At 38.6% G+C, this 21338-nt stretch overlaps 1 protein-coding gene across 2 annotated transcripts in view; it reads left to right on the top strand.

The window, feature by feature from the left end:
* Nucleotides 1–3148: 3148 nt before the first annotated feature.
* The window catches only part of STIL (SCL/TAL1 interrupting locus), a 54088-nt gene continuing 35898 nt past the window's right edge, over nt 3149–21338 (top strand). For both annotated transcript variants that reach the window (XM_010834427.1, XM_010834426.1), the window contains exons 1-8: nt 3149–3305; nt 6559–6645; nt 10159–10266; nt 12577–12689; nt 13367–13554; nt 14371–14618; nt 17618–17701; nt 19036–19122. In XM_010834427.1, the coding sequence (XP_010832729.1) occupies nt 6602–6645; nt 10159–10266; nt 12577–12689; nt 13367–13554; nt 14371–14618; nt 17618–17701; nt 19036–19122 (872 nt within the window). In that variant the 5' untranslated portion in view covers nt 3149–3305; nt 6559–6601. The remainder of the gene's footprint in view (nt 3306–6558; nt 6646–10158; nt 10267–12576; nt 12690–13366; nt 13555–14370; nt 14619–17617; nt 17702–19035; nt 19123–21338) is intronic.

Below are 21338 nucleotides of genomic sequence, written 5' to 3'. Positions count from 1 at the left end.
TGGGTGAACTCCAGGAGTTGGTGATAGACAAGGAGGCCTGGCGTGCTGCAATTCATGGGGTCGCAAAGAGTTGGACACGACTGAGTGACTGAACTGAACTGAGTTATTATTAAGCATATAAGAAGGCATTTATTTATTGCTGTTGTTCAAAAAATTAGCATATACTTCAATTCTCCTCTTGCCCATTCCTTTCTTAGTTTTTTTTTTTTTTTGATAGGTAAGAAGTGGATTTGTTTAGAGAGAAACACACTCCACAGAATGTGGGCCATCACAAAGGGCGAGTGTGGCGGCCCCTTTCTTCTTTTTAAACAGACTTTATTTCTAAGAACAGTTTTAGATTAACAGGAAACTTGAGAATATAGTACAGATTCTCATTACCCACCCTGAGAGTCCCCTGTTATTAACAGGTCATATTTAATATGGTACATGTGTTATAGTTACCTATCCAATATTGGTCACTATTATTACTTAAGGTCCAGAATTTATTTACATTTTCTTAGTTTTCAACCTGGTCTGCTTTTTCTCTTTCATGATTCCAGTCTTGATACCGCATTACATTTAGTTATCTCTTTAGGCTCCTCTTAGTTAGTTTCTCAGACTTTCCTTGTTTTGATAACCTTGAGTTTTGAGAAGTACAGGTCAGACATTTATTAGGGTTCCTCACTGTTGAAATTTGTATGATGTTTTTCTCAAGATAAGTTTGGATTTATAGGTTATTGGAAGGAAGACCACACAGGTAAAGTGCCATTTTCATCATACCATATCAAGTATATACAATATCAGCATGACTATTAATATTGACCTTGATCACATGGCTGAAATACTAATGGTCAGGTTTCTCCACTGTTAAGTTACTCTTTCCTCCACTCCTTAACATACTGTCCACTTTGGAAAGATGTCACTATGTCCAGCCTACACCTAAGGAATAGGGAGTTGTGTGTTATGCTTGCCCCTTCCTTTTTGTTTAATTCATATCATCTTACGTTTCTCTTTCAGATATTTTAAAGTAGTTCTTAAAAAAAAAACACAAATCATAAGGAGCCCACACAAAGTTATTTTTTACATCCTAAGTTCAATCTCTAATCAAATTTTGAATCTGCCTTCAAAATATATGCAGAATCCAGTAACCTCTCACCACCTCCATTGCCACCATTCCAGTTCAAGCTGTCAATCTCTCCTTTATGTCATTGCAGCAGCTAACTAGTCTCCTTGCTTCTGCCTTTGCCCCCTACAGTTTATTCTCTATGTGGCAACCATCAGTTCAGTTCAGTTCAGTCGCTCAGTCGTGTCCGACTCTTTGCGACCCCATGAATCCCAGTGCGCCAGGCCTCCCTGTCCATCACCAACTCCCGGAGTTCACCCAGACTCACATCCATTGAGTCAGTGATGCCATCCAGCCATTTCATCCTCTTTCATCCCCTTCCATAGTGATGCTTTTAAAACCTAAAATCAGATCTTGACAGTCCCCTATTTCAAATCTTCCTTTGACTTCCTGTAGAACTCAAGACTGTAGCTAAGTCCTTGAAATGCCCCATGATCTACCAACACCTCCTGTCCTTCAACTGTTGATAGTCTTCTAACCCATTTTGCTCAGCACAGACTGGTCTCCTGCCCTTCCTTGAAGATGTCAGAAAATTCTCACCCCAGGGCCTTTGCACTTAATGTAAACCATGGCAGCCATCAAAGTGTGTCACTTGGATCTATCTCTAGAAAGAACGTGACAATTAGCAGCAAACAATACACTTGGCTGGCAGCCTCTTGTTGTGGTCTTCCAGATCTGCCTTAATGATGGTGCTTGCTCTTTATGGTAAGTTCCAGGCAATGACTGGGCACAGCAAGGGTTCTGGTCATTTCTGCCTAATGTGGGATTCCTCTCATGGGCAATCTTTGCTCTAGAGTTCTCCACTGGGTCATCCAAGGCTTTGTCAGACATGCATCACTGTCTGAGGCTCTTCCTGCTCATACACCAGATCTGAGGAACTCACCAGCATTTCTCTTAAAATGTGTTCCCTAGATTCTAGGAATTTTTCCAGGAAAGCAGAGATTGACACTGGAGCACATATTTCTTGGCTTGTTTGATACATTTTTCAAGATAGTGTTTTCACTCTCTCAAAAGGGTGGATGCACAGTCGTACAAAACAGCCTACAAGTGCAGTTCAGACATTAAGACACTCCCACATTGCTCAGGAAACTAACAAAAGTCTAGAGAAATGTAAGTGACATTTCAAATCTGGACTCTGCACTATCTACCTGTGTGATCTTCTACATGTCCTCCCTTGTTAAATAGGGACAGTAATACCTACTTCTGCTATTCAGACAATCGATTAAGATAATGGCGGTGAAGGCGCGATTATCAACACTTGTGAAGATAACTATAAATCATCACACTAATACTAATATCATATGTCATATATACAATACCAATACCATACCTAATACCAATATTCATTATGGAGGGTGGTGGTTTAGTCACTTGTGTCCAACTCTTGCAACCCTATGGACTGTGGACTGCCAGGCTCCTCTGTCCATGGGATTTCCCAGGCAAGACTACTAGAGTAAGTGGCCATTTCCTTCTTCAGGGGATCTTCCCAACCCAGGGACTCCTGCATTGCTGACACATTCCTTACCAACTGAGCCATCAGAGAAGCCCATTCATTGTGAAGGTAAGTATAAATAGCTTACAAATGGCCACGTTCTTTTCGGTTCAAACAGGAAGGAATTAAAATCTTTTATGTTGAGAGGCGAGTATGATTCTTAGGAAAGAAATTGGAAGAAGTCGGAACTTCCCCTCTTTTTGTGCATTTAATCAAGGCGTTTGGTTCGCTTCTAGCCGCCGAGAGTGAACCAGAGAAGCCAGTACTTCCGGCTTCCTCTGCCATCTCATCCGCCCGGCGGGGCTTTTTCATTGCGCGTGCGCAAGTCCCGCCCCACCCCGGAACTTAACCGTTGACGAAATTGAAGTGTTTAAATCCTCCGGAATCTGATCCAGGAGCGCGGGTGGCGCCCTTCTTTCTCCACGGAGGTTTAGGATTGGTCGGCGTCGGACCGGTGCAGGGCGCTGATTGGCTGTTGCACCATAGCGTCGCGGAGACCGGGAGTGTCAAGTCCGGCACCGCCCCTTCTCCCTGATGGGTTGGGCTTCCGACCAGTCAGCAGGCGTGGCGCGGGCTTCGGTTTCGCGAGCTTGTATTTGCCGCCCCGGTTCCCGCGACCCTCAACGTCCCAGAGGCGGGGCGAGTTGGCAGAGGTTCTCCTTGGACTCTGTTCCGGCCCAGCAAACAAACCTCAACTCGGCGGAGATTGCGGTGAGTATTTTTGTGCTTCAGTTCCCCCGGGGGCCTCTGCGAGCCTGGGGGACGAGGGTGGGCAACCCTCTGCTGCCTGTTTTGGGTTCAGCGGACTAGGAGCCTGGACTAATGACGCAAAGGGAATCGGGACGATGAATTCCTTGGGAATCATTTGTACTTAGGTATGTGAACAAAGTTTTCAATCGATAACATGCTATCATATTAAGTTTTTACTGTAAAAATGTCTGGACGGAAGCCCAGTATGCTCGGACAGCTGCATAGTATTGAGTGATAGTTGCTCATTCTTGCCTGACTCTTTGCAACCCCATGGACTGTAGCCTGCCAGGCTCCTCTGTCCATGGAATTCTCCAGGCAAGATTGCTGGAGTGGGTTGCCATTTCCTTCTCCAGCTACATAGTAAGGGATCGGTTAACGTTTAAAGTTCGTGGTCGGCTGGAAGTGATTTATAAATAACAAAGCGTGAAAATGCTGTGGGTGTGAACACAGTCGGTAGTAACACCACCATGGTATCTAGGAGACGGTTTCACAGAGGAGTTGATATTCGGATTGGATTGTGAAGGATGATGAGTTTACCAGGGCCTTCCAAATAAAAGGGACAGTAGGTGTGCGTGGATACTGCCAGTATCCACTGAATGTGATGTAGGAGTGAACGGATGTGTGGGATAATAGGATGGGGCCAGGTTCTGAAAGTCCTTTATTCTGCAGAAGAGCCGGAGCTTCCCTGGTGGCTCAGACTGTAAAAAGTCTGCCTGCAAATCAGGAGACCTGGTTCAACCCCAGGGTCAAGGAGGATCCCCTGGAGAAGGGAATGGCAACCCACTCCAGTGTTCTTGCCTGAAGAATTCCATGGACAAAAGAGCCTGGCGGGCTAGTCCATGGGGGTCACAGAGTCGGACACAACTGAGTAATTGGATGGACATTGAAAGAAGACGTAAAGAAAGCTGAATGCTGAAGAATTGATGCTTTTGAATTGTGGTGTTGGAGAAAACTCTTTGAGAGTCCCTTGGACTGTAAGGAGATCCAGCCAGTCCATCCTAAAGGAAATCAGTCCTGAATATTCATTGGAAGGACTGATGTTGAAGCTGAAACTCCAATATTTTGGCCACCTGATGTGAAGAGCTGACTCATTTGAAAAAACCCTGATGCTGAGAAAGATTGAGGGCAGGAGGAGAAGGGGAAGACAGAGGATGAGATGGTTGGATGGCATCACCGACTCAATGGACATGGGTTTGGGTGAACTCCGGAGTTGGTGATGGACAGGGAGGCCTGGCGTGCTGCAGTTCATGGGGTTGCACAGAGTTGGACAGACTGAGTGATTGAACTGAACTGAATTGAAAGAAGAGCCATCAACTCTTTAAGCCAGAGAATAACTTGGTCAGATTTATATAGCAATAATTCCCCGGTGGCTCAAATGGTAAAGAATCTGCCAGCAGTGCAGGAGATCCAGGTTCCATCCCTGGGTCGGGAATGGCTACCCACTCCAGTTTTCTTGCCCGGAGAATTCCATAGACAGAGGAGCCTGGCTGGCTACAGTCCTTAGGGTCACAAAGAGTTGGACACAACTAAGCAACTAATGCTTTTCAACCCTTTTTGACTGAGCACAAAGGCAGCCCTTCTGGTAGCACTGTGGAGACTTTTCAGTAAATCTGGTGAGAGCTAATAAAGTCAGGAACTGAGGCAGTGGAGATGGACAGTTTATATTGGGGAAGAGGGAGAAAGGAGAGAGAAGGATGACTTGATGGTTTCCATTTGATACACAACTATGCCATTATCCAGGGAGAATATGTTTTGCTAGGTATAAGTGTTACATGATATTACTTTCACTACATTAGCTTTAATTGCTTGTGTGTTACTATCAATTAACTGTCTCCTATGGGTTTTTTTTTGAAATGAGAAATAATAGGTCAACATTTTTGATTTATCTTAATGCATAAAGGAAGAAGAGACAGATAAGGAGTTTTAAGACTCTTTTGTTTAATAAAGAAAAACGGCACTTTATTACTTCTGAAAGTTACAACTATCAATCTGAATATTGTTGTCCATGACAACCAAGTAGCATAGAAGGACTTTAAAGTTTAAAACATGCATTCCATAGAAGCTGCATGAAGTCCAGATACCTCTAAGAGGGACATTTTATCAACCTTACAAGGGCACTTTAAATAGGATTTGGTTTTTGTAAATATTTCCAGATTCTGACTTTAACTAAAAAAATTTTCTGAATGACTTCTGCACCAGAATGAATAACTCTCTCCTTCCTTACCTTGCTTTTAAACAATTCTTGTTAGGATTGAAGTAGAATACACAGGGCCTAAAGATTCTAACTCTAAGATTTGATAAAAGAACATAGCAAATAATGAGCTGTGAAGAAAGGACTTTGGGGTCTGTGTTTTGCTTTTATAATATTTAGATGTCGATATCCAATGGGTAGGACTTCCCAGCGGCTCAGTGGTAAAGAATCCGCCTGCAATGCAGGAGACCTAGGGTTTGATTCCTGAGTGGGGAAGATCCCCTGGAGAAGGAAATGGGGACCCACTCCAGTGTTCTTGCCTGGGAAATCTCATGGACAGAGGAGGCTTGTGGGCTAGAGTCTACAGGGTTGCAGAGTCAGACTTGACTTAGTGACTAAACAGCAACAAGAATCCAGTAGGCAATTAGAAATACAGATGTGAAACTTGGAAGAGAGGCAGACACTGAGAGTTTGGTATGTTTGCTTCGGAAGCAATGGGAGTGGATGAGATTGCCCAGAGAATGTATGAGGAGCCAAGAAAAGACCACTGACTTGGCGCTAATACAGGTTAGTTTGTGGGTATGCAGTATTTGTCTCCTATCTCCACAAGCTTGAAAATTTGTTGACTTTATTATAGACCAAATAAATATCTAGCCCAAATTGTTCCTATTTGCTGTTTTGTGGTTTTCTGACTATTATGAAGCTTTTGGTTAAAGTCTCATGTATTAAATACTACCTGCCCTACCCAGCTCACTAAATTAATACAAGGATCTTGGTGCAGAATCTTAATAAATAGATAGTTGGTGGGATTTGCTGCCTAGAATAAATATTAACATTAATTTATAGGCCGAATACTACAAAGTAGTGATCCGAATTCATAAGCACTTTATCTTATTCATCTATGGATGAAGACACTTCATATAAGTAACCTAATTTTGTCTGTTATTTTGCTAATATGTGGTTAAATCATGTTTCTTTTTATTTTTTTGTCACTCATTAGTAATATTCTCTTTATTTCTTTAGGTTTCTGAGCATGTGAAATTGAATAAATCATTCACCAAATATCATGGAGTCTACATATCCTCTTGCAGGGCCCCAGATAAAAACCAGGTATAGAAATATTTTTACAGAATGTGCTTTTCACAGTTACTCACATAATTTGGGTTGGAAGAGAGGAGAAAAAAATAATCTTTAGAATCAGGAAAATCTGGGTCCATATCCCAGCTTTACCATTTATTAGGTGGGTGACCATGATCAAGTTATTTAACTTCTCTAAGCTTCAATTTCCTCATCTATAAATTGGGGACAGTAATCTCTATCAGAAGGTTATTGTGAAGGGTTAAATAAGACTACTAAACTAAAGGGTCTGGGACATTGTAGACATTCAGTAAATCTTAGTCTCATTTCCTCCTTTCCTTATTTTAGTTTCACAGAGGGTCTTTGTATTGATGAAAAATAGTACCTGAACTTTTGAGGCTAAAGATCACATACATATTTATTTACATCCTAGACAAATGGGAAAACGGTTGAGTTCCTTCCCTCTTATAAACTCTAATTATTGGATCGGAAAAATTTCACACTGAATGTACCTAAACCTTTTCCCACTCAGTGTGGTGTGAGGAGGAGGAGCTTGCCACCTGTCTCCTAATTTTCTCAGTCTGTCACTACTTTGAGGAGCAGACAAAATGGCTTGAGTTATTTGGCTCTTTGGATCATTTATTGTTCTTTTTTCCCCCTTGAGAAGAACGATTATTGCTGACATGTAAATTTCTTTTCTTCTAAACTAGAATTGCATCGATGAGTTACCTTTATTCTCTGTGTTATTTTTCTTTGTGCCAGATGTTCTTGATGAAGACAATGGGAAACATGACCCAAAGAGGCTATCATATTCTTTTGCTTAATTTTGGCCCTTCTGTTCTCCCCTGTTGCTACCTCTTACTCTTTGAAACTTTATCAGCCTTTGTTCTTCTCTTTAATTTTATTATTGGGTCAAATCCATTCCTTACATTCTAGGGAAAATAATTCATTTATTGAACTCTGGTTTTCAGTAATCTGTGGGCTTTTAGGGCAGCAGTTTTGAATTATTTTTGTTTACAAACCCCTTTGAATGTCTAATAGCCATGAATTTCATTCCCTAAGGAAAAGTACTTTTATACATACATGCAGAACTTTGCACCCAATTTCAAGGTGTTTTTATCTTTCTTGCCTCTCAAGTCTGTCTCCCTGTATACTTTAGATTAAGGAAAAAATTAATAACAACCAGGTTCTGTGCTAATAGGCACTTTGCATACATTATTTTTATTTAATCCTCACAACAAACCCATGAGGAATGGGTACTATTATTATCCCCCTCTTTTTTTTTTTTTTCAATGAAGAAACTAGCATAGAGATCTTAACCAACCCAAAGTTATACAGTTGGTAACTGGTATAGCCAGTATTTGCAGCTGAAATGATTTCTACTGTGCACTATAAAGAAGTAAACCTGAAGTAGTGCGGGTTGGATTTTAAACCTGCACTACTGCTTACAGTGAAAAGAAATGGACTACTTACGACAAAAAGAAATAGCTAACCTTGAGCACTTACTGTAAGCCAGGATTTTTTCTGAGCATTTTATATATATTGACTCATTTAATAAGTATTCACTATAACTCTCCCAGGAGATACTGATATTATTTTGTTTAACAGTTGAAGAAACTCAGGCACAGAGACATTGATTGGATCATGGTCACAGAGCCAGCAAATTTTGAAGCCAGGTTCAAAAATCAAAGACCTAAGCAGCTGATAGCCAGGCTTTGCTTTTAACCCTTAAATCATTCTTCCTCTCTCCAACTGGTAAATAATAAATATATTAGATGTAGAGACATAGATAAATTGACAGTTTGTCACTTAACTACCTTTGTGACTTTGAACAAATTTCTTTTTTTTTTTTTAAATATTTATTCATTTATTTGGCTGCACCAGGTCTTAGTTGCAGCATATGGGATCTAGTTCCCTGACCAGGTATTGAACCTGGGCCTCCTGCATTGGGAGCTGAGAGTCTTAACCACTGGACCAGCAGGGAAGTCCCTAAACAAATTTCTTAATTTCAGATTGTGTCTTTATTTCAAATAAAGAGAGATTAAAAATCCTTATAAAGATTTGCAAGCACATAGTTAAGATCGATGGCATCCCACTCCAGTACTCTTGCCTGGAAAATCCCATAGACGGAGGAGCCTGATAGGCTGCAGTCCATGAGATCACTAAGAGTCAGACACGACTGAGCGACTTCACTTTGACTTTTCACTTTCATGCATTGCAGAAGGAAATGGCAACCCACTCCAGTGTTTTTGCCTGGAGAATCCCAGGGACGGGGGAGCCTGGTGGGCTGCCATCTATGGGGTCGCACAGAGTTGGACACGACTGAAGTGACTTAGCAGCAGCTAAGATGGTGGTAGAGCTAGACTGAACCATGGTCTAAAGCATTACATCATTCAGTTTCTAGTAGTACAAGCTTTGAAATCAGCCACACTTAGATACACATTCCAGCTCTGCTACTTAGTTGTTGTATCATGTTGTAGAAGTTGGAGTTTGTTATCTCTAAAGTGGACAGTAAAGTGTCCGAGAAAGTTTTAGTGAGAAATATTGGACATGTAAAGTGCCTAGTAGGATGCCTGGTACATAGCAGATGATCTGTGGATCTGTGATGATCTATGGATCATCATAGTAGATGACTGGGGCCAGTATTTTAGTTGGTGAGTTTCATCAGGTGATACATGAAAGTAAGATCTAGAACAAGATATTCTTAGTGTGTGATATGATAAATAGTTTTTCAATTCAACTATTTAATAGTCTACCACCATGCAAATGCACTTTTGTAGGTAGCTCACTGTCAGAGCTTTCTTGCTTTAATTACATGTGACTTTAGCTGATATTTTCTCCTAGTGCTTTCTTTGCATTATTTTTCTTATTGTAGTTTTCTCAAATTACTCACTTATACAAAATAAAAACTCTGTGATGGTACTCTATATGATTTAACATTGCTTTATGTTGCTTGCATAATCTTTGTTGAGGAATTATTGATGTTTTTCTGATGCTTCGGTAATTAAACATATGTGTGGGACTTCCCTGGAAGTCCAGTGGTTGAGACTCCACTGTAGGAGGCACAGGTTCAATCACTGGTCAGGGAACTAAGATCACGCATGCCATGTGATGCTGCAAAAAGAAAAGACCTCATGTGACAGGGCCTAAAATACCAAGTTTGAAAGCCCTGAAAAGGTTTTGTGTTTTTCATAATTTTTTAAGTGTTACCCTGAAATTAGTTCAGAAAGACAGATATTAATTTAAAATTTAAATTCACGGTTTATATTCATTTTCTGTTACTTAAAGAAGATTTTATAGAATTTATACTCAGTTCTTTTTTAAAAGGCTCATGTGTATATAAATGTATATGTGAATAGGAAAAAAAGGACATAACTTTTGAGTGTTTATTCACTTGATAGTAGAGTTACAAGAGATTTTTCTTTTATTTTTTAAAAATGTTTTTCAAATCTTCTAAAGTTACAAAAGTAATCAGAAAAGCCCTGTTATTTAAACTGTTTCTTGTAAGATTTGTCTGTTTCTCATTGTGCTTTGGTTTTTTTTAAGGTTTTCTTCAAGCAGGATGGTGCCTTTCTATTTTCCTCCATCAAAATGTGCACTTTGGAACCCAGTGCCAATTGGAGATTTCATCTACTTACATCTCCGTTACTACAGGTATAAGATGCTTCTATTTTCAAATTAAACCAGTATAAACAGGAATCTAAAGAATATGTAAGGCAGTGGTTACTATGAATAATTATTTTTTTAACGTTTCCATCTAGGCTCCCCTGAGGCAAAATATTCTTTCTACTTCTTAAACCTGTTCCTTATGATTTTGAGAAGTAGTCCTAATTTCACAGTTAAAATATTCTGTAAATCTAAGGTACTAAGTATTATAGGACTTCAAGAAGCAAAATATAATAAAAACTGAGTTTTTCATCATACTTCAGCATGGTATTTGAATAACATTGAGAAAATTGAACTGATTTTGAGTGGATAGACCATTTAAAAGGAATGTAAAATATTAGAGTTATGACCAGGATTGTGAAAGAAAGACATAGAAGCTTAGGCTTCAAGTAATAGAAAATAGAGATCCATTGAAATATTGTATATAAGAGAGTTACTTGTTAAAAGCAGAGTTCTAAGAAGGATAGATCATAGTGGGGAGAGCTTAGAGTCAGCCCTAAGTGGGAGATGCTTTTCTGTAATCTAAGTGATAGATTTATACCATAGTGATTTAAGGTGTTAAACTAGAGCCAGACTTCTGGAGGGTCAGATCCTGATTTACCCTTTCTTATTAAGTGACCTCAGTAAAGTAGCCAAGGATCAGTTTCCTTATTTATAAAATGGGGGGCTTCCCTGGTAGCTCAGTGGATAGGCATCTGCCTGCCAATGCAGGGGACAGGGTTCGATCCCTGATCCGGGAAGATTCGATATGCCATGGAACAACTAAGCCTGTGCGCCGCAACCACTGAACCCAGGCTCTAGGGCCTGCAAGTCTGTGTGCTGCAGCAACTGCAGCCCGCATGCCTGGAGCCTATGCTCTACGACAAAGAGAAGCTGCCGCAGCGAGAAGCCCAGGTACTCCAAGCAGAGTGGTCTCTGCTCACCACAACTAGAGAAAGCCAGTGCAAAAAACAACAAAAACCATTGCAGCCAAAACTAAACTAAAATAAAATGGGACTGTGACACTTGTTTCACAGTACTCTTATAAGTATTAAATGAGACAGGTTTTAGAGCAGCAGTTGGCACAATGCTTGGGCATAAGAGGTAGTCAATAAATGTTAGGTATTATAAGGGTTTAGAGCAGTGTAGCAGCATTGAGACCAAGAGGAAAGGATGAAACAAGGTGTTTTGAAGAAATGTTTTATAGCATTTGGTGATCAACTGAATAGAGGAACTAAAGGAAATTACATGTCAAAAAATTTTTAAGTTTTAAACTAGTTGGCAGAGAAGGGTGATATCATTGAATATGTAAGGCAATGATTACTATAAATAATTTTTTAAACAATATCTTGTGGAAGTTCCGTTAAATATTTGTTAGACCTGTTGATTCTTTTCTACATGTCTCTTAACCTATGTTTTCTATTGCTATCTTTCTGTGCTACATTTTGGGTATTTCTTTTGTTCTTCAGCTCTCCTAATTTACTCTTTAGATGTGCTAGTTATTAGTTGCCGTCTAACCTGTTCATTTAGGTTTTTAAATGTATATACTATACATGCCAAAGGTAATATATAATATATATACATATATATAGTTTATATACATATATAACATGTATATAACATATATGTATGTATGTATATAACGTGTATATAACATGTATATAACATGTATATAACATATAGTTATATACATATATAACATATAGTTTATATATACACATATATAGTTTATAGAATAATAAATTTGGTCTTTTTTAATAGCATCTTGTTTTTAATGTATATACTTGTATATACATTATATATGTATATACATATATATACTTTTTTTTATAGAATAATGTATAGAATTTTTATATAGAAGTTTATAGAATAATAAATTTGGTCTTTTTTAATAGCATCTTGTTCCTTGTTCATATTTTAGAGTCCTTTTGATATTTAAGCATGTGAATTGTATTTACATTTTGTATTCAGCAATGCTGGTAACTGAAGTTCATAGATAATATGTAAACAAATGGATGTGACTATTTCAATCAAAGTTTATTTACAAAAATAGGAGACCTCATAGTGTCTTGATCTCTGCTGTGGTTCATAAAATTAAGCAAATGCCTCAAGAATAACTGTAACCTCAGTGTCTGCTTATTGCAGTTTTGCTTTCCAGGCAGCCCTCCTTACACCTTGCCTTTGACCCTAGGATTTCCCAGCAGTGATCTTTCTGTACATTTTAAAAGATATATATAGTACCTTAGGCAACATTTCACTACAGAAGGATTTTTTAGGTATCAGATCCATCACATTCATAAAAGGCTTGTTATTTTTCAGAAATCCAAGGCTTGTGGTAACTGAAAAGACCATTCGACTTGCTTGTCGTCATGCTAAACAGAATAAAAACAACTTGCCATGCTTTTTACTTGGTTCTCTCACAGTAGATGAAGGTAACATACTTTGAAAAATTATTTTTATGACTATAATAGACTCTGTGTTTACTGCTTCAGCCAATTATTGTAATACACTTTGACCATTTTTTCTTTTTTGCTGTATACCAATGTTAGGAAGATGAGTTAAAGTTGACACTGCTTATCATAGACGTTGCAGTCTGGTCATGTTGATGAATATATATGCAAGTTATTTTTTTTAAATGCAAGTTTACATATATATATGTATGGCTGAGTCCCTATGCTATTCACCTGAAACTATCATATTACTTGTTAATCGGCTATACCACAATACAAAATAAAAAGTTAAAAAAAAGTTTTTTTTTTTTAATTTAAAATGAGAGTTTAATGTACTGTTAGTATGAACAAAATGCTTTCCTATAATCTGGGCTTGCTTGGTTGATTTCACATTTCATAATTGGCGTTCTAAATAATAACTGCTGGGCTTCCCTAGTGGCTCAGTGGTAAAGAACCCACCTGCCAATGCAGGAGACGTGGGTTCAGTCCTTGGGTCAGGAAAATGCCCTGGAGGAGGAAATGGCAACCCACGCCAGTATTCTTGCCTGGGAAATCCCATGAACTCTAGCAGGCTACAGTTCATGGGGTCACAAAGGGTCAGACGCGACTTAGTGACTGAGCATGCATGCACACATAATAACTGCTGTTTTGTTCTACAGATGAAGAAAGTATGACATTGACAGTAGATCGTTTTGATCCTGGTCGAGAGGTACCTGAATTATTGGAAAGAATCCCTACTGCTTCTCTTCCTGGGGACTTTGTAATCCCATGCAAAATTCATACTCAAGGACTTTGTTCAAGAGAAATAATAACTCACAATGCAGATGACTTTAATTCATCTTTCAAGGTAAGATTTGTTGATAATGTGATTATTCCTAATTCAGCAAAGAATCAAATTATGTGTACTGTGTTGTATTTTAATAAACCCATATTTAATAGATATTCATAAAAATTTCTGACTAAATGATTGTTGACCTAAAGTGCAATTAACTGTAGTTTCTGAGGATGGAAATTGTAGGTGGATAACATGGGTAGCATTCTGGAAGAGGAAGCAACATGACTAAGATAGCAAAGTACAAGGGTAACATTGAGGGTGGAGATTTTTGCTGGATTTGTGGGCAGTCAGACTTCAGAACTAGTGTGTCTAGATCAGAGAGAGCCCTGTCTGCCAAGCTAAGGAATTTTAACTTTGTCTAATGGGCTGTGTTTTTCATTGACAATTTCTGAAAAGGAGATACTGTTAAATCAAGGATGATTAATGTGATAGGGCAGGCTGAATAGAGTCAGAATAGTTAGGCCTTGCAATAGTCAGGGATGTATTTGCCAATAGTAGAGTGGTGGCAGTGAGACCAGAAAGGACAGTGTACATGAGCAACTACAGAGGAAGAACTAACTTGACCATATGGGGTAATAAGAACATAATCAAAGAGGAATGGGACTTCTTTATATAGATGGAGTATAGAAAATCTTGTACAGTATAGTAAATCTTATTTGATTTAACATCATTTTTCATGTAACCTTCTGGTCACATGAAAGAAATAAGAGAATTGAAATATTGCAAATCAGAAATTTTTTTGTTAATGCAAGATATACGAAACAAATACTTTAGAGATGTGTACAGATTTCAAAATTTTAAAATAATCGTGTGATGTTGATTCCTCAGGCTCTGCAGCATCATGTGTGTAGCAAAGAGCCCTTGGACTGTGGAAAACTACTTGCCCTGAGAGCTCATATCACTTCCAAGGAGAGTTTGGACACTGTGGATTTCGACTTGGATTGGGCAGCAGTAACTCTAGCAAACACCTTTAAGTGCACACCTGTGAAACCCATCTCCATCATTCCAACAGCTCTAGCAAGAAATTTGAGCAGTAATCTGAATATTTCTCAAGTTCAAGGTACCTATAAATATGGGTAAGTAAAAGACATATTCATCCAGAATTTTAAATATTGGTCACATTAGTATATTTTCATGTTATTCATGTAATATGAAATAATTGTTCAGTCACTTTACATGCCTGATATGTGATGGCTAGAGAAATAACCAAGGAAGGTGATAAAGTGGTTATTTTTTTAAAAATTGCTAATTTTTTTTGCTTGTTTATTTGGCTACACCGGGTGGTAGTTTTGGCATATGGGACCTCCGATCTTTGTTGCGGGAGGAAGGATCTTTAGTTGAGTCATGCGAACTCTTAGTTGCAGTTTGTGGGATCTAGTTCCCTGAGGAGGGATCAAACCCAGGCTCCCTGCATTGGAAGTTTAGAGTCTTAGCTTCTAGACCACCAGGGAAGTCCCTAAAATTGTTAATTTTTGCTGAATTAATTATTTTTCTGATAATGAGCCTAACGGAGGCTAGAGAATTATTTGTAATATGCAGTTTTACTTGTGGATAATGAGCACAGCAGATAAAGGAGATAATTAAATTAAAATGTTACATACTCTTGCCTACTAAATTGTCAACCACTTGAGGGTGGAGTTTCCTCACATTGCTGCAGCAGCATCCTCTCCAGCCTCCTATCCGCCACTCTTGGTTTCTTAGGAAATGCATGCCAAATTGCTTGCTTTCTGGTCCTCAGCAGGGCTGCTTCCCTGAATCCTCATCCACTTTCTTTAACCATTGTCTGCTGACCTAGGTCAGACAATGTAAGCACCCACTGCTTTAAAGTCTAAGCAATTCCTTTCTGGCTTCCTTTCCCACTGACTCCACCCTAGTTCCTGTTAGGTCTCCAGAGCTGAAACTGTTCGGCAAGGTAAACTCAACTCCAAGTCTTGTCTACCAAAATGCCTCTTCAAAAAAAGATAAGAAAAAGGTTTTTCTTCTCTGAGTGTCCCTGAAATAGCAAGAAAATGCCTACATACTGATCAGAGCACCTTTCTGGTTGTAGTGGCACAAAGGAAAAAGTGTTCCAAAATGATGGAATGGTCAAAAGACAAAGTGATTTTTAAGTGTTTGAACTAAATTGAACATTTAAATTCTCTTGGAGGAATAAAGTACTTCTCAATGGGGACACAGAAATGTGTGTTAAAATTAACCAAAAAATTAGTTTATTTTCTTTAATATCTGTGTCCATCTAGTAGTGAAGCAGAAATTTATCAGGTTGTCAAGGCAGAAGAGCTCTCAAAGCAGGTGTAAGTGTCATTTTACTAATGTAAAACTCTTGCCAACTCTGGCTTAATCATCATGGTTTGATACATTCATCATCTTTGTGTTTTAAGGTTATTATAGCAATAAAACCCACTCCAGTATTCTTGCCTGGAGAACCCCAGGGACAGGGGGAGCCTGGTGGGCTGCCGTCTGTGGGGTTGCACAGAGTCAGATACGACTGAAGCGACTTAGCAGCATAGCAATAAAATGTATCTTCTGTGGTATTGTCAAGACTTTACATCACAAATGGAATTGTTTTTACTTTGGTGTTTTAAAGCCATAACAGTAAAGTTAACTCTTTTTTTTTTTTTTTTAAACTTTACAATATTGTATTAGTTTTGCCAAATATCGAAATGAATCCGCCACAGGTATACCTGTGTTCCCCATCCTGAACCCTCTTCCCTCCTCCCTCCCCATACCCTCCCTCCGGGTCGTCCCAGTGCACCAGCCCCAAGCATCCAGTATCATGCATCGAACCTGGACTGGTGACTCGTTTCATACGTGATATTATACATGTTTCAATGCCATTCTCCCAAATCTCCCCACCCTCTCCCTCTCCCACAGAGTCCATAAGACTGGTCCATACATCAGTGTCTCTTTTGCTATCTCGTACACAGGGTTATTGTTAGCATCTTTCTAAATTCCATATATATGCGTTAGTATACTGTATTGGTGTTTTTCTTTCTGGCTTACTTCACTCTGTATAATAGGCTCCAGTTTCATCCACCTCATTAGAACTGATTCAAATGTATTCTTTTTAATGGCTGAGTAATACTCCATTGTGTATATGTACCACAGCTTTCTTATCCATTCATCTGCTGATGGGCATCCAGGGCGCTTCCATGTCCTGGCTATTATAAACAGTGCTGCGATGAACATGGGGTACACGTGTCTCTTTCCCTTCTGGTTTCCTCAGTGTGTATGCCCAGCAGTGGGATTGCTGGATCATAAGGCAGTTCTATTTCCAGTTTTTTAAGGAATCTCCACACTGTTCTCCATAGTGGCTGTACTAGTTTGCATTCCCACCAACAGTGTAAGAGGGTTCCCTTTTCTCCACACCCTCTCCAGCATTTATTGCTTGTAGACTTTTGGATCGCAGCCATTCTGACTGGCGTGAAATGGTACCTGATAAAGTTAACTCTTGACAGTTGTACTGTAGTTATCATAGTCTTCAAACTTATTGTCAGTAAATAAGTACAATAATGAAGTATAAATGTAGTATAATGTCCTTTAAGGGAAAAGTGAGCTTTGGGGTTCTATCATGATTTGCAAAATTCTTTGATAGCAGTTGGAGGAATATAGTACAAGGAAGATTGAATACCCCTCACCTAATTCAGTGTCCTTCGTTGACAAGTCACATCTGTTGTAATCTTGTCAAGTCACCTGGATGCTTGATCACTTCCAGCAACAGGAAGTTCATTTCTCTCAAGGAAATCTATTTGGTTCTGAAATTGTCAGCCTTGATTTTAATACTTTTGATTTTTAAAAAGTTGACACTTTCAGAGCAAGCTTTTTCAAAAGATGTGTAATCTTCATTGACCATTTTAATAGATAGAAATTTTAAGATATTAAATCTGTTCTATTTTGTCCTTGGAATTGCTGGAGTCTTTTTCTACACTTTGAACTCTTTTCTTTGTGTGTACGTGAGAGAAATTATTCATTTGAATCCTTTTCTCTGCCTGAAATATACTTCTTTAGCATTCAGATGATTCCCTTTTAGGTAAAGTACATAGTTCCAATTGTTTTTATATGAATGTCTCTTGTTTAGATATCTCACCATGGATGAGACACGCAAGCTGTTACTTTTGCTGGAATCTGATCCCAAGGTCTATTCTCTACCATTAGTGGGAATGTAAGTATTGCATTATTTATAAAAACCTTTTCAGCCATATATGTATTTAAATATATATGATAAACATGTGAATCATTTGTACTATAAATATGTCATTAATACTTGGATCAAGGGAAAGGCTACCCACTCCAGTATTCTGGCCTGGAGAATTCCATGGACAGTCCATGGGGTTGCAAAGGATCGGACACGACTGAGCGACTTTCACTTTTACCTTATAAAATCGTGAATGCCAATGATGCTTAAGCTTTCTTATTTTAATAGCTGAACCAATTAAAGCAAGATTTTTGTCCAATCTTAGGAAGAATTCTAGTATATAAAGAAAAGCTGAATTCTTCTGGTTGAAGCTGAAGCCCTAGAGCCCTGTTTCTTTAACCTTACTCACTATTCCAGTCCTTAAGGCAATTTGAAGAATCCAGGACTCAGAATATAACCTTGTTTAAAATGCCAGACAATTTTCCAGAAATTCTCAGTATTTATGGCTGTCTCTTTCAAGTTAGTGGTTAATGACATTTCGGCAGATTATTCAGTCAGAAATTTATCTTAATTCAGTATTTATTGAGTGCTTACCCTATACATAGTCTTGTGTTTCATACTGTGTTGGGATTTAAAGCTCAAGGAATTTATAATTTACTATGAAATAAACAGTTTAGAGTGAGCACTATTGCTGTTTTTAAGAGAGATGATGGGGAAAGGCAAACTTGAGCTGGACCTTACGTGTGTGGCCAATAGAAGGAAGGACTGATGGGGTAAGGAACCCATGTGTGGGAATGGTATGTGCAGAGTTAAAAAATAAGAGTGCACAAATGTTTTGTGGACTATGAAATCTATTTACTGTCTGTTCACTCTGGTCTTGGCAGTGGCTGTGTGTTGGTCCTGCTAAGTGAGTATCTGTTAAGAATTTTCTGTGTTTCAGGCTACCCTGTATATTTATAGAATTCAGTCCTTTCAATAACTATGGTTTTAGGCTGCTAACTTCATCCTCCCTTATTTTAGAATATTCTTTCTAGTGCAGGCTAATTGATTAATTCTTGTTTTCACCTCTGTTGTTAACCATTTTCTCTCTCACCATTTGACTACCATGTCAGGTGGAAAAGGACAGAAAGTAGTGCTCTCTCTATAAGTATCCATCTATAGTTATAGCTATATCTATAGTCTTCCCCTTAATTATCACCATGGTTTAATGTTCATAGATTTCTTAATTATGAGCCCTTTAATTTATTCCTGGTGAATGCCAAGAATCTCTGCCACATTACCTTGAGAAGAACATAATCTAAAGGATGTTAAATGCTAATTTGTAAATGACTATAGTTCTTAATTTCTATTTTTTGTTTTAGCTGGCTGTCTGGAATTATACATATCTATAGTCCTCAGGTATGGGCCTGCTGCTTGCGATACATGTTCAGTTCTTCTATTCAAGAAAGGTAAGTGATGTTTTTATTTTGATAGGGTTTTATTTTGATCTTTTCCTCTACTCATGTTTTATTGGTATCATTTAAGATTCATGCAATGCCTTAACCTTTTATATTATTTACAAACCAGAAGAACAAACACACCAAGGAAAACAAGCCTTACATTAAATAGGAATAAAACCAGACAAAAAAGATGATGTTGTGCTAAACTTGGAAATATCAAGAAATTCACTTGCCTAACAACAGTACTGTAACACAAAAGATACATTTTTAATGAGTGGAGGGAAAAAAACCCTTGGGATCATCTACTCTAGCATTCTGTTTTATAAAAAAGATTGATTTTCATTGATGTGACTGAAAATAAGTTATAAATTTTTTACCTTACAAGTGTTTTATTTACTCAGTGCTACTGATAGTACCCTAAGAAACACTTGAAGTTTAATGTTCTTGGAACTAAAGTATAAGCTTTGGAAGTAATAAACTTTCTGACCTCACTTCCTCATTTTATTTTGTACATGATACCACTATTTGCCTCTTACTTTCTTCATCTATTAAATGAAAATTCCATATTCTCTTTCTGTCTGCTTTGGTGGCTATAATGCACTTAAAAGAAAATTTAATAGAAAGCCAGTGCAAGTACATGACAATAAATCAGACATACATAAAGATGCATAATAAAAATGTCTCTTCCACCCCATTTCCCCAGATACCCTATCCCTAGAGACAACCACAGTTCAAGGATTGCTTCTTTCTTGAAGCATAGACAGATATCACCCTTCCTGACCTATAAAAGTTAAATCAAAAATGAGATCACACTGTTTACCCTTTTCTTTGTTGCTTTTTTCTTTATGTCATTACAACTTAGAGATCATTACTAAATCTTGGCACATATAGATTTAACACGTATGTTTTACAACTGAATAGTAAATAATAGATACTACATTTTTAAAACTGCTCCTTTTGCTTGCAGATAACTTTGTGTTATACATCTTTGTGTGCAGATACTAGTATATTTGTAGAATAAATACCTAAAAGTGTTTTTTTTTTCTGGGTGAAATAGCATATAATTTTAAGTTTTGGTGCATGCTAAGTCGCTTCAGTCATGTCCCACTGTGTGAGACCCTTCCAGGCTTCTCTGTCCATGGGATTCTCCAGGGAAGAATACTGGATGCCCTTATCCAAGGAATCTTCCCAACCCAGTGACGGAACCTATGTCTCTTGCATCTCCTGCGTTGGCAGGCAGATTCTTTACCACTAGCGCCACCTGGGAAGCTTTGGTAGATATTGCCAATTTGCCCTTCAAAGGCTACCAATTTATAATCTTTCTGACAGTGTTTGAGAGTGCCTGTTTTCTCCATCCCCTCACTAACACTGTGGAACAAATATTTGTTGAGCGCCTACTATGTATCAAGCACTATTTGTGATATTGGCAGTAAGCAGTACACAAAATAAAGACCCTATAGAGAAAAGCATTAAATAGGAAAAGTAAAATAAATAGTAGTTTACAAGGTGATAAGTGCTGTGAAGAAAAACAAGCAGGGGAGGCAGATACTGTGTTGATACACTGGCAGGTAGGGTTGCAGTTTTAAACAGGCAGTCAGGCAGGAGAAGACCTGAAATGAGGGAGTAAGCCGTGTGGCTGTCGGGGGCAGCGTCCCAGACAGATGGGTGCAAAGGCTGTGCATGAAAGATCACCTTGCATCTTTAAGGCACAGAAAGGAGGTAGTGTGGCTGGAGAGGAGTGAGGGAAGGGAAAAACAATAAGACCTCAGAGAGGTAACTGGAGGGCCATCATTGGACTTTGATCTTTGCAAATCTGACAGAGGAAAAATGGCCTTTTCTGACGTTTTATCACATCAGCTTCTTGGAACTTCCTAATCATGTCTCTTGCCTTTATTCTATTGGATTGTACATCTTTTTCACATTGCTTTATAACAGCTCTTTTTCTTATTCTCTGTACGTATGCATTTATACAATATGTAAAGTATACAGAGAAAATGGGCTTCTCTGGTGGCTCAGCAGTAAAGAATCTGCCTGCAGTGCAGGAGACATGGGTTCGATCCCTGGCTTGGGGAGATCCCCTGGAGGAGGGCATGTAACCCACTCCAGTATTCTTGCCTGGAAAGTCCCATGGACAGAAGAGCCTGGCAGGTTAGAGTCCCTAGGGTTGCAAAGAGTCAGACACTAGTGAAGCAACTAAGCACACATGCACACACAGAGATCTATGT

Source organism: Bison bison, unplaced genomic scaffold (assembly GCF_000754665.1).
Source record: "Bison bison bison isolate TAMUID 2011002044 unplaced genomic scaffold, Bison_UMD1.0 scf7180017864033, whole genome shotgun sequence".
Lineage (NCBI taxonomy): Eukaryota > Metazoa > Chordata > Mammalia > Artiodactyla > Bovidae > Bison > Bison bison.
Note: the sequence above shows the minus strand (reverse complement) of the source record. Positions and strands in the feature narration are given on the sequence as shown.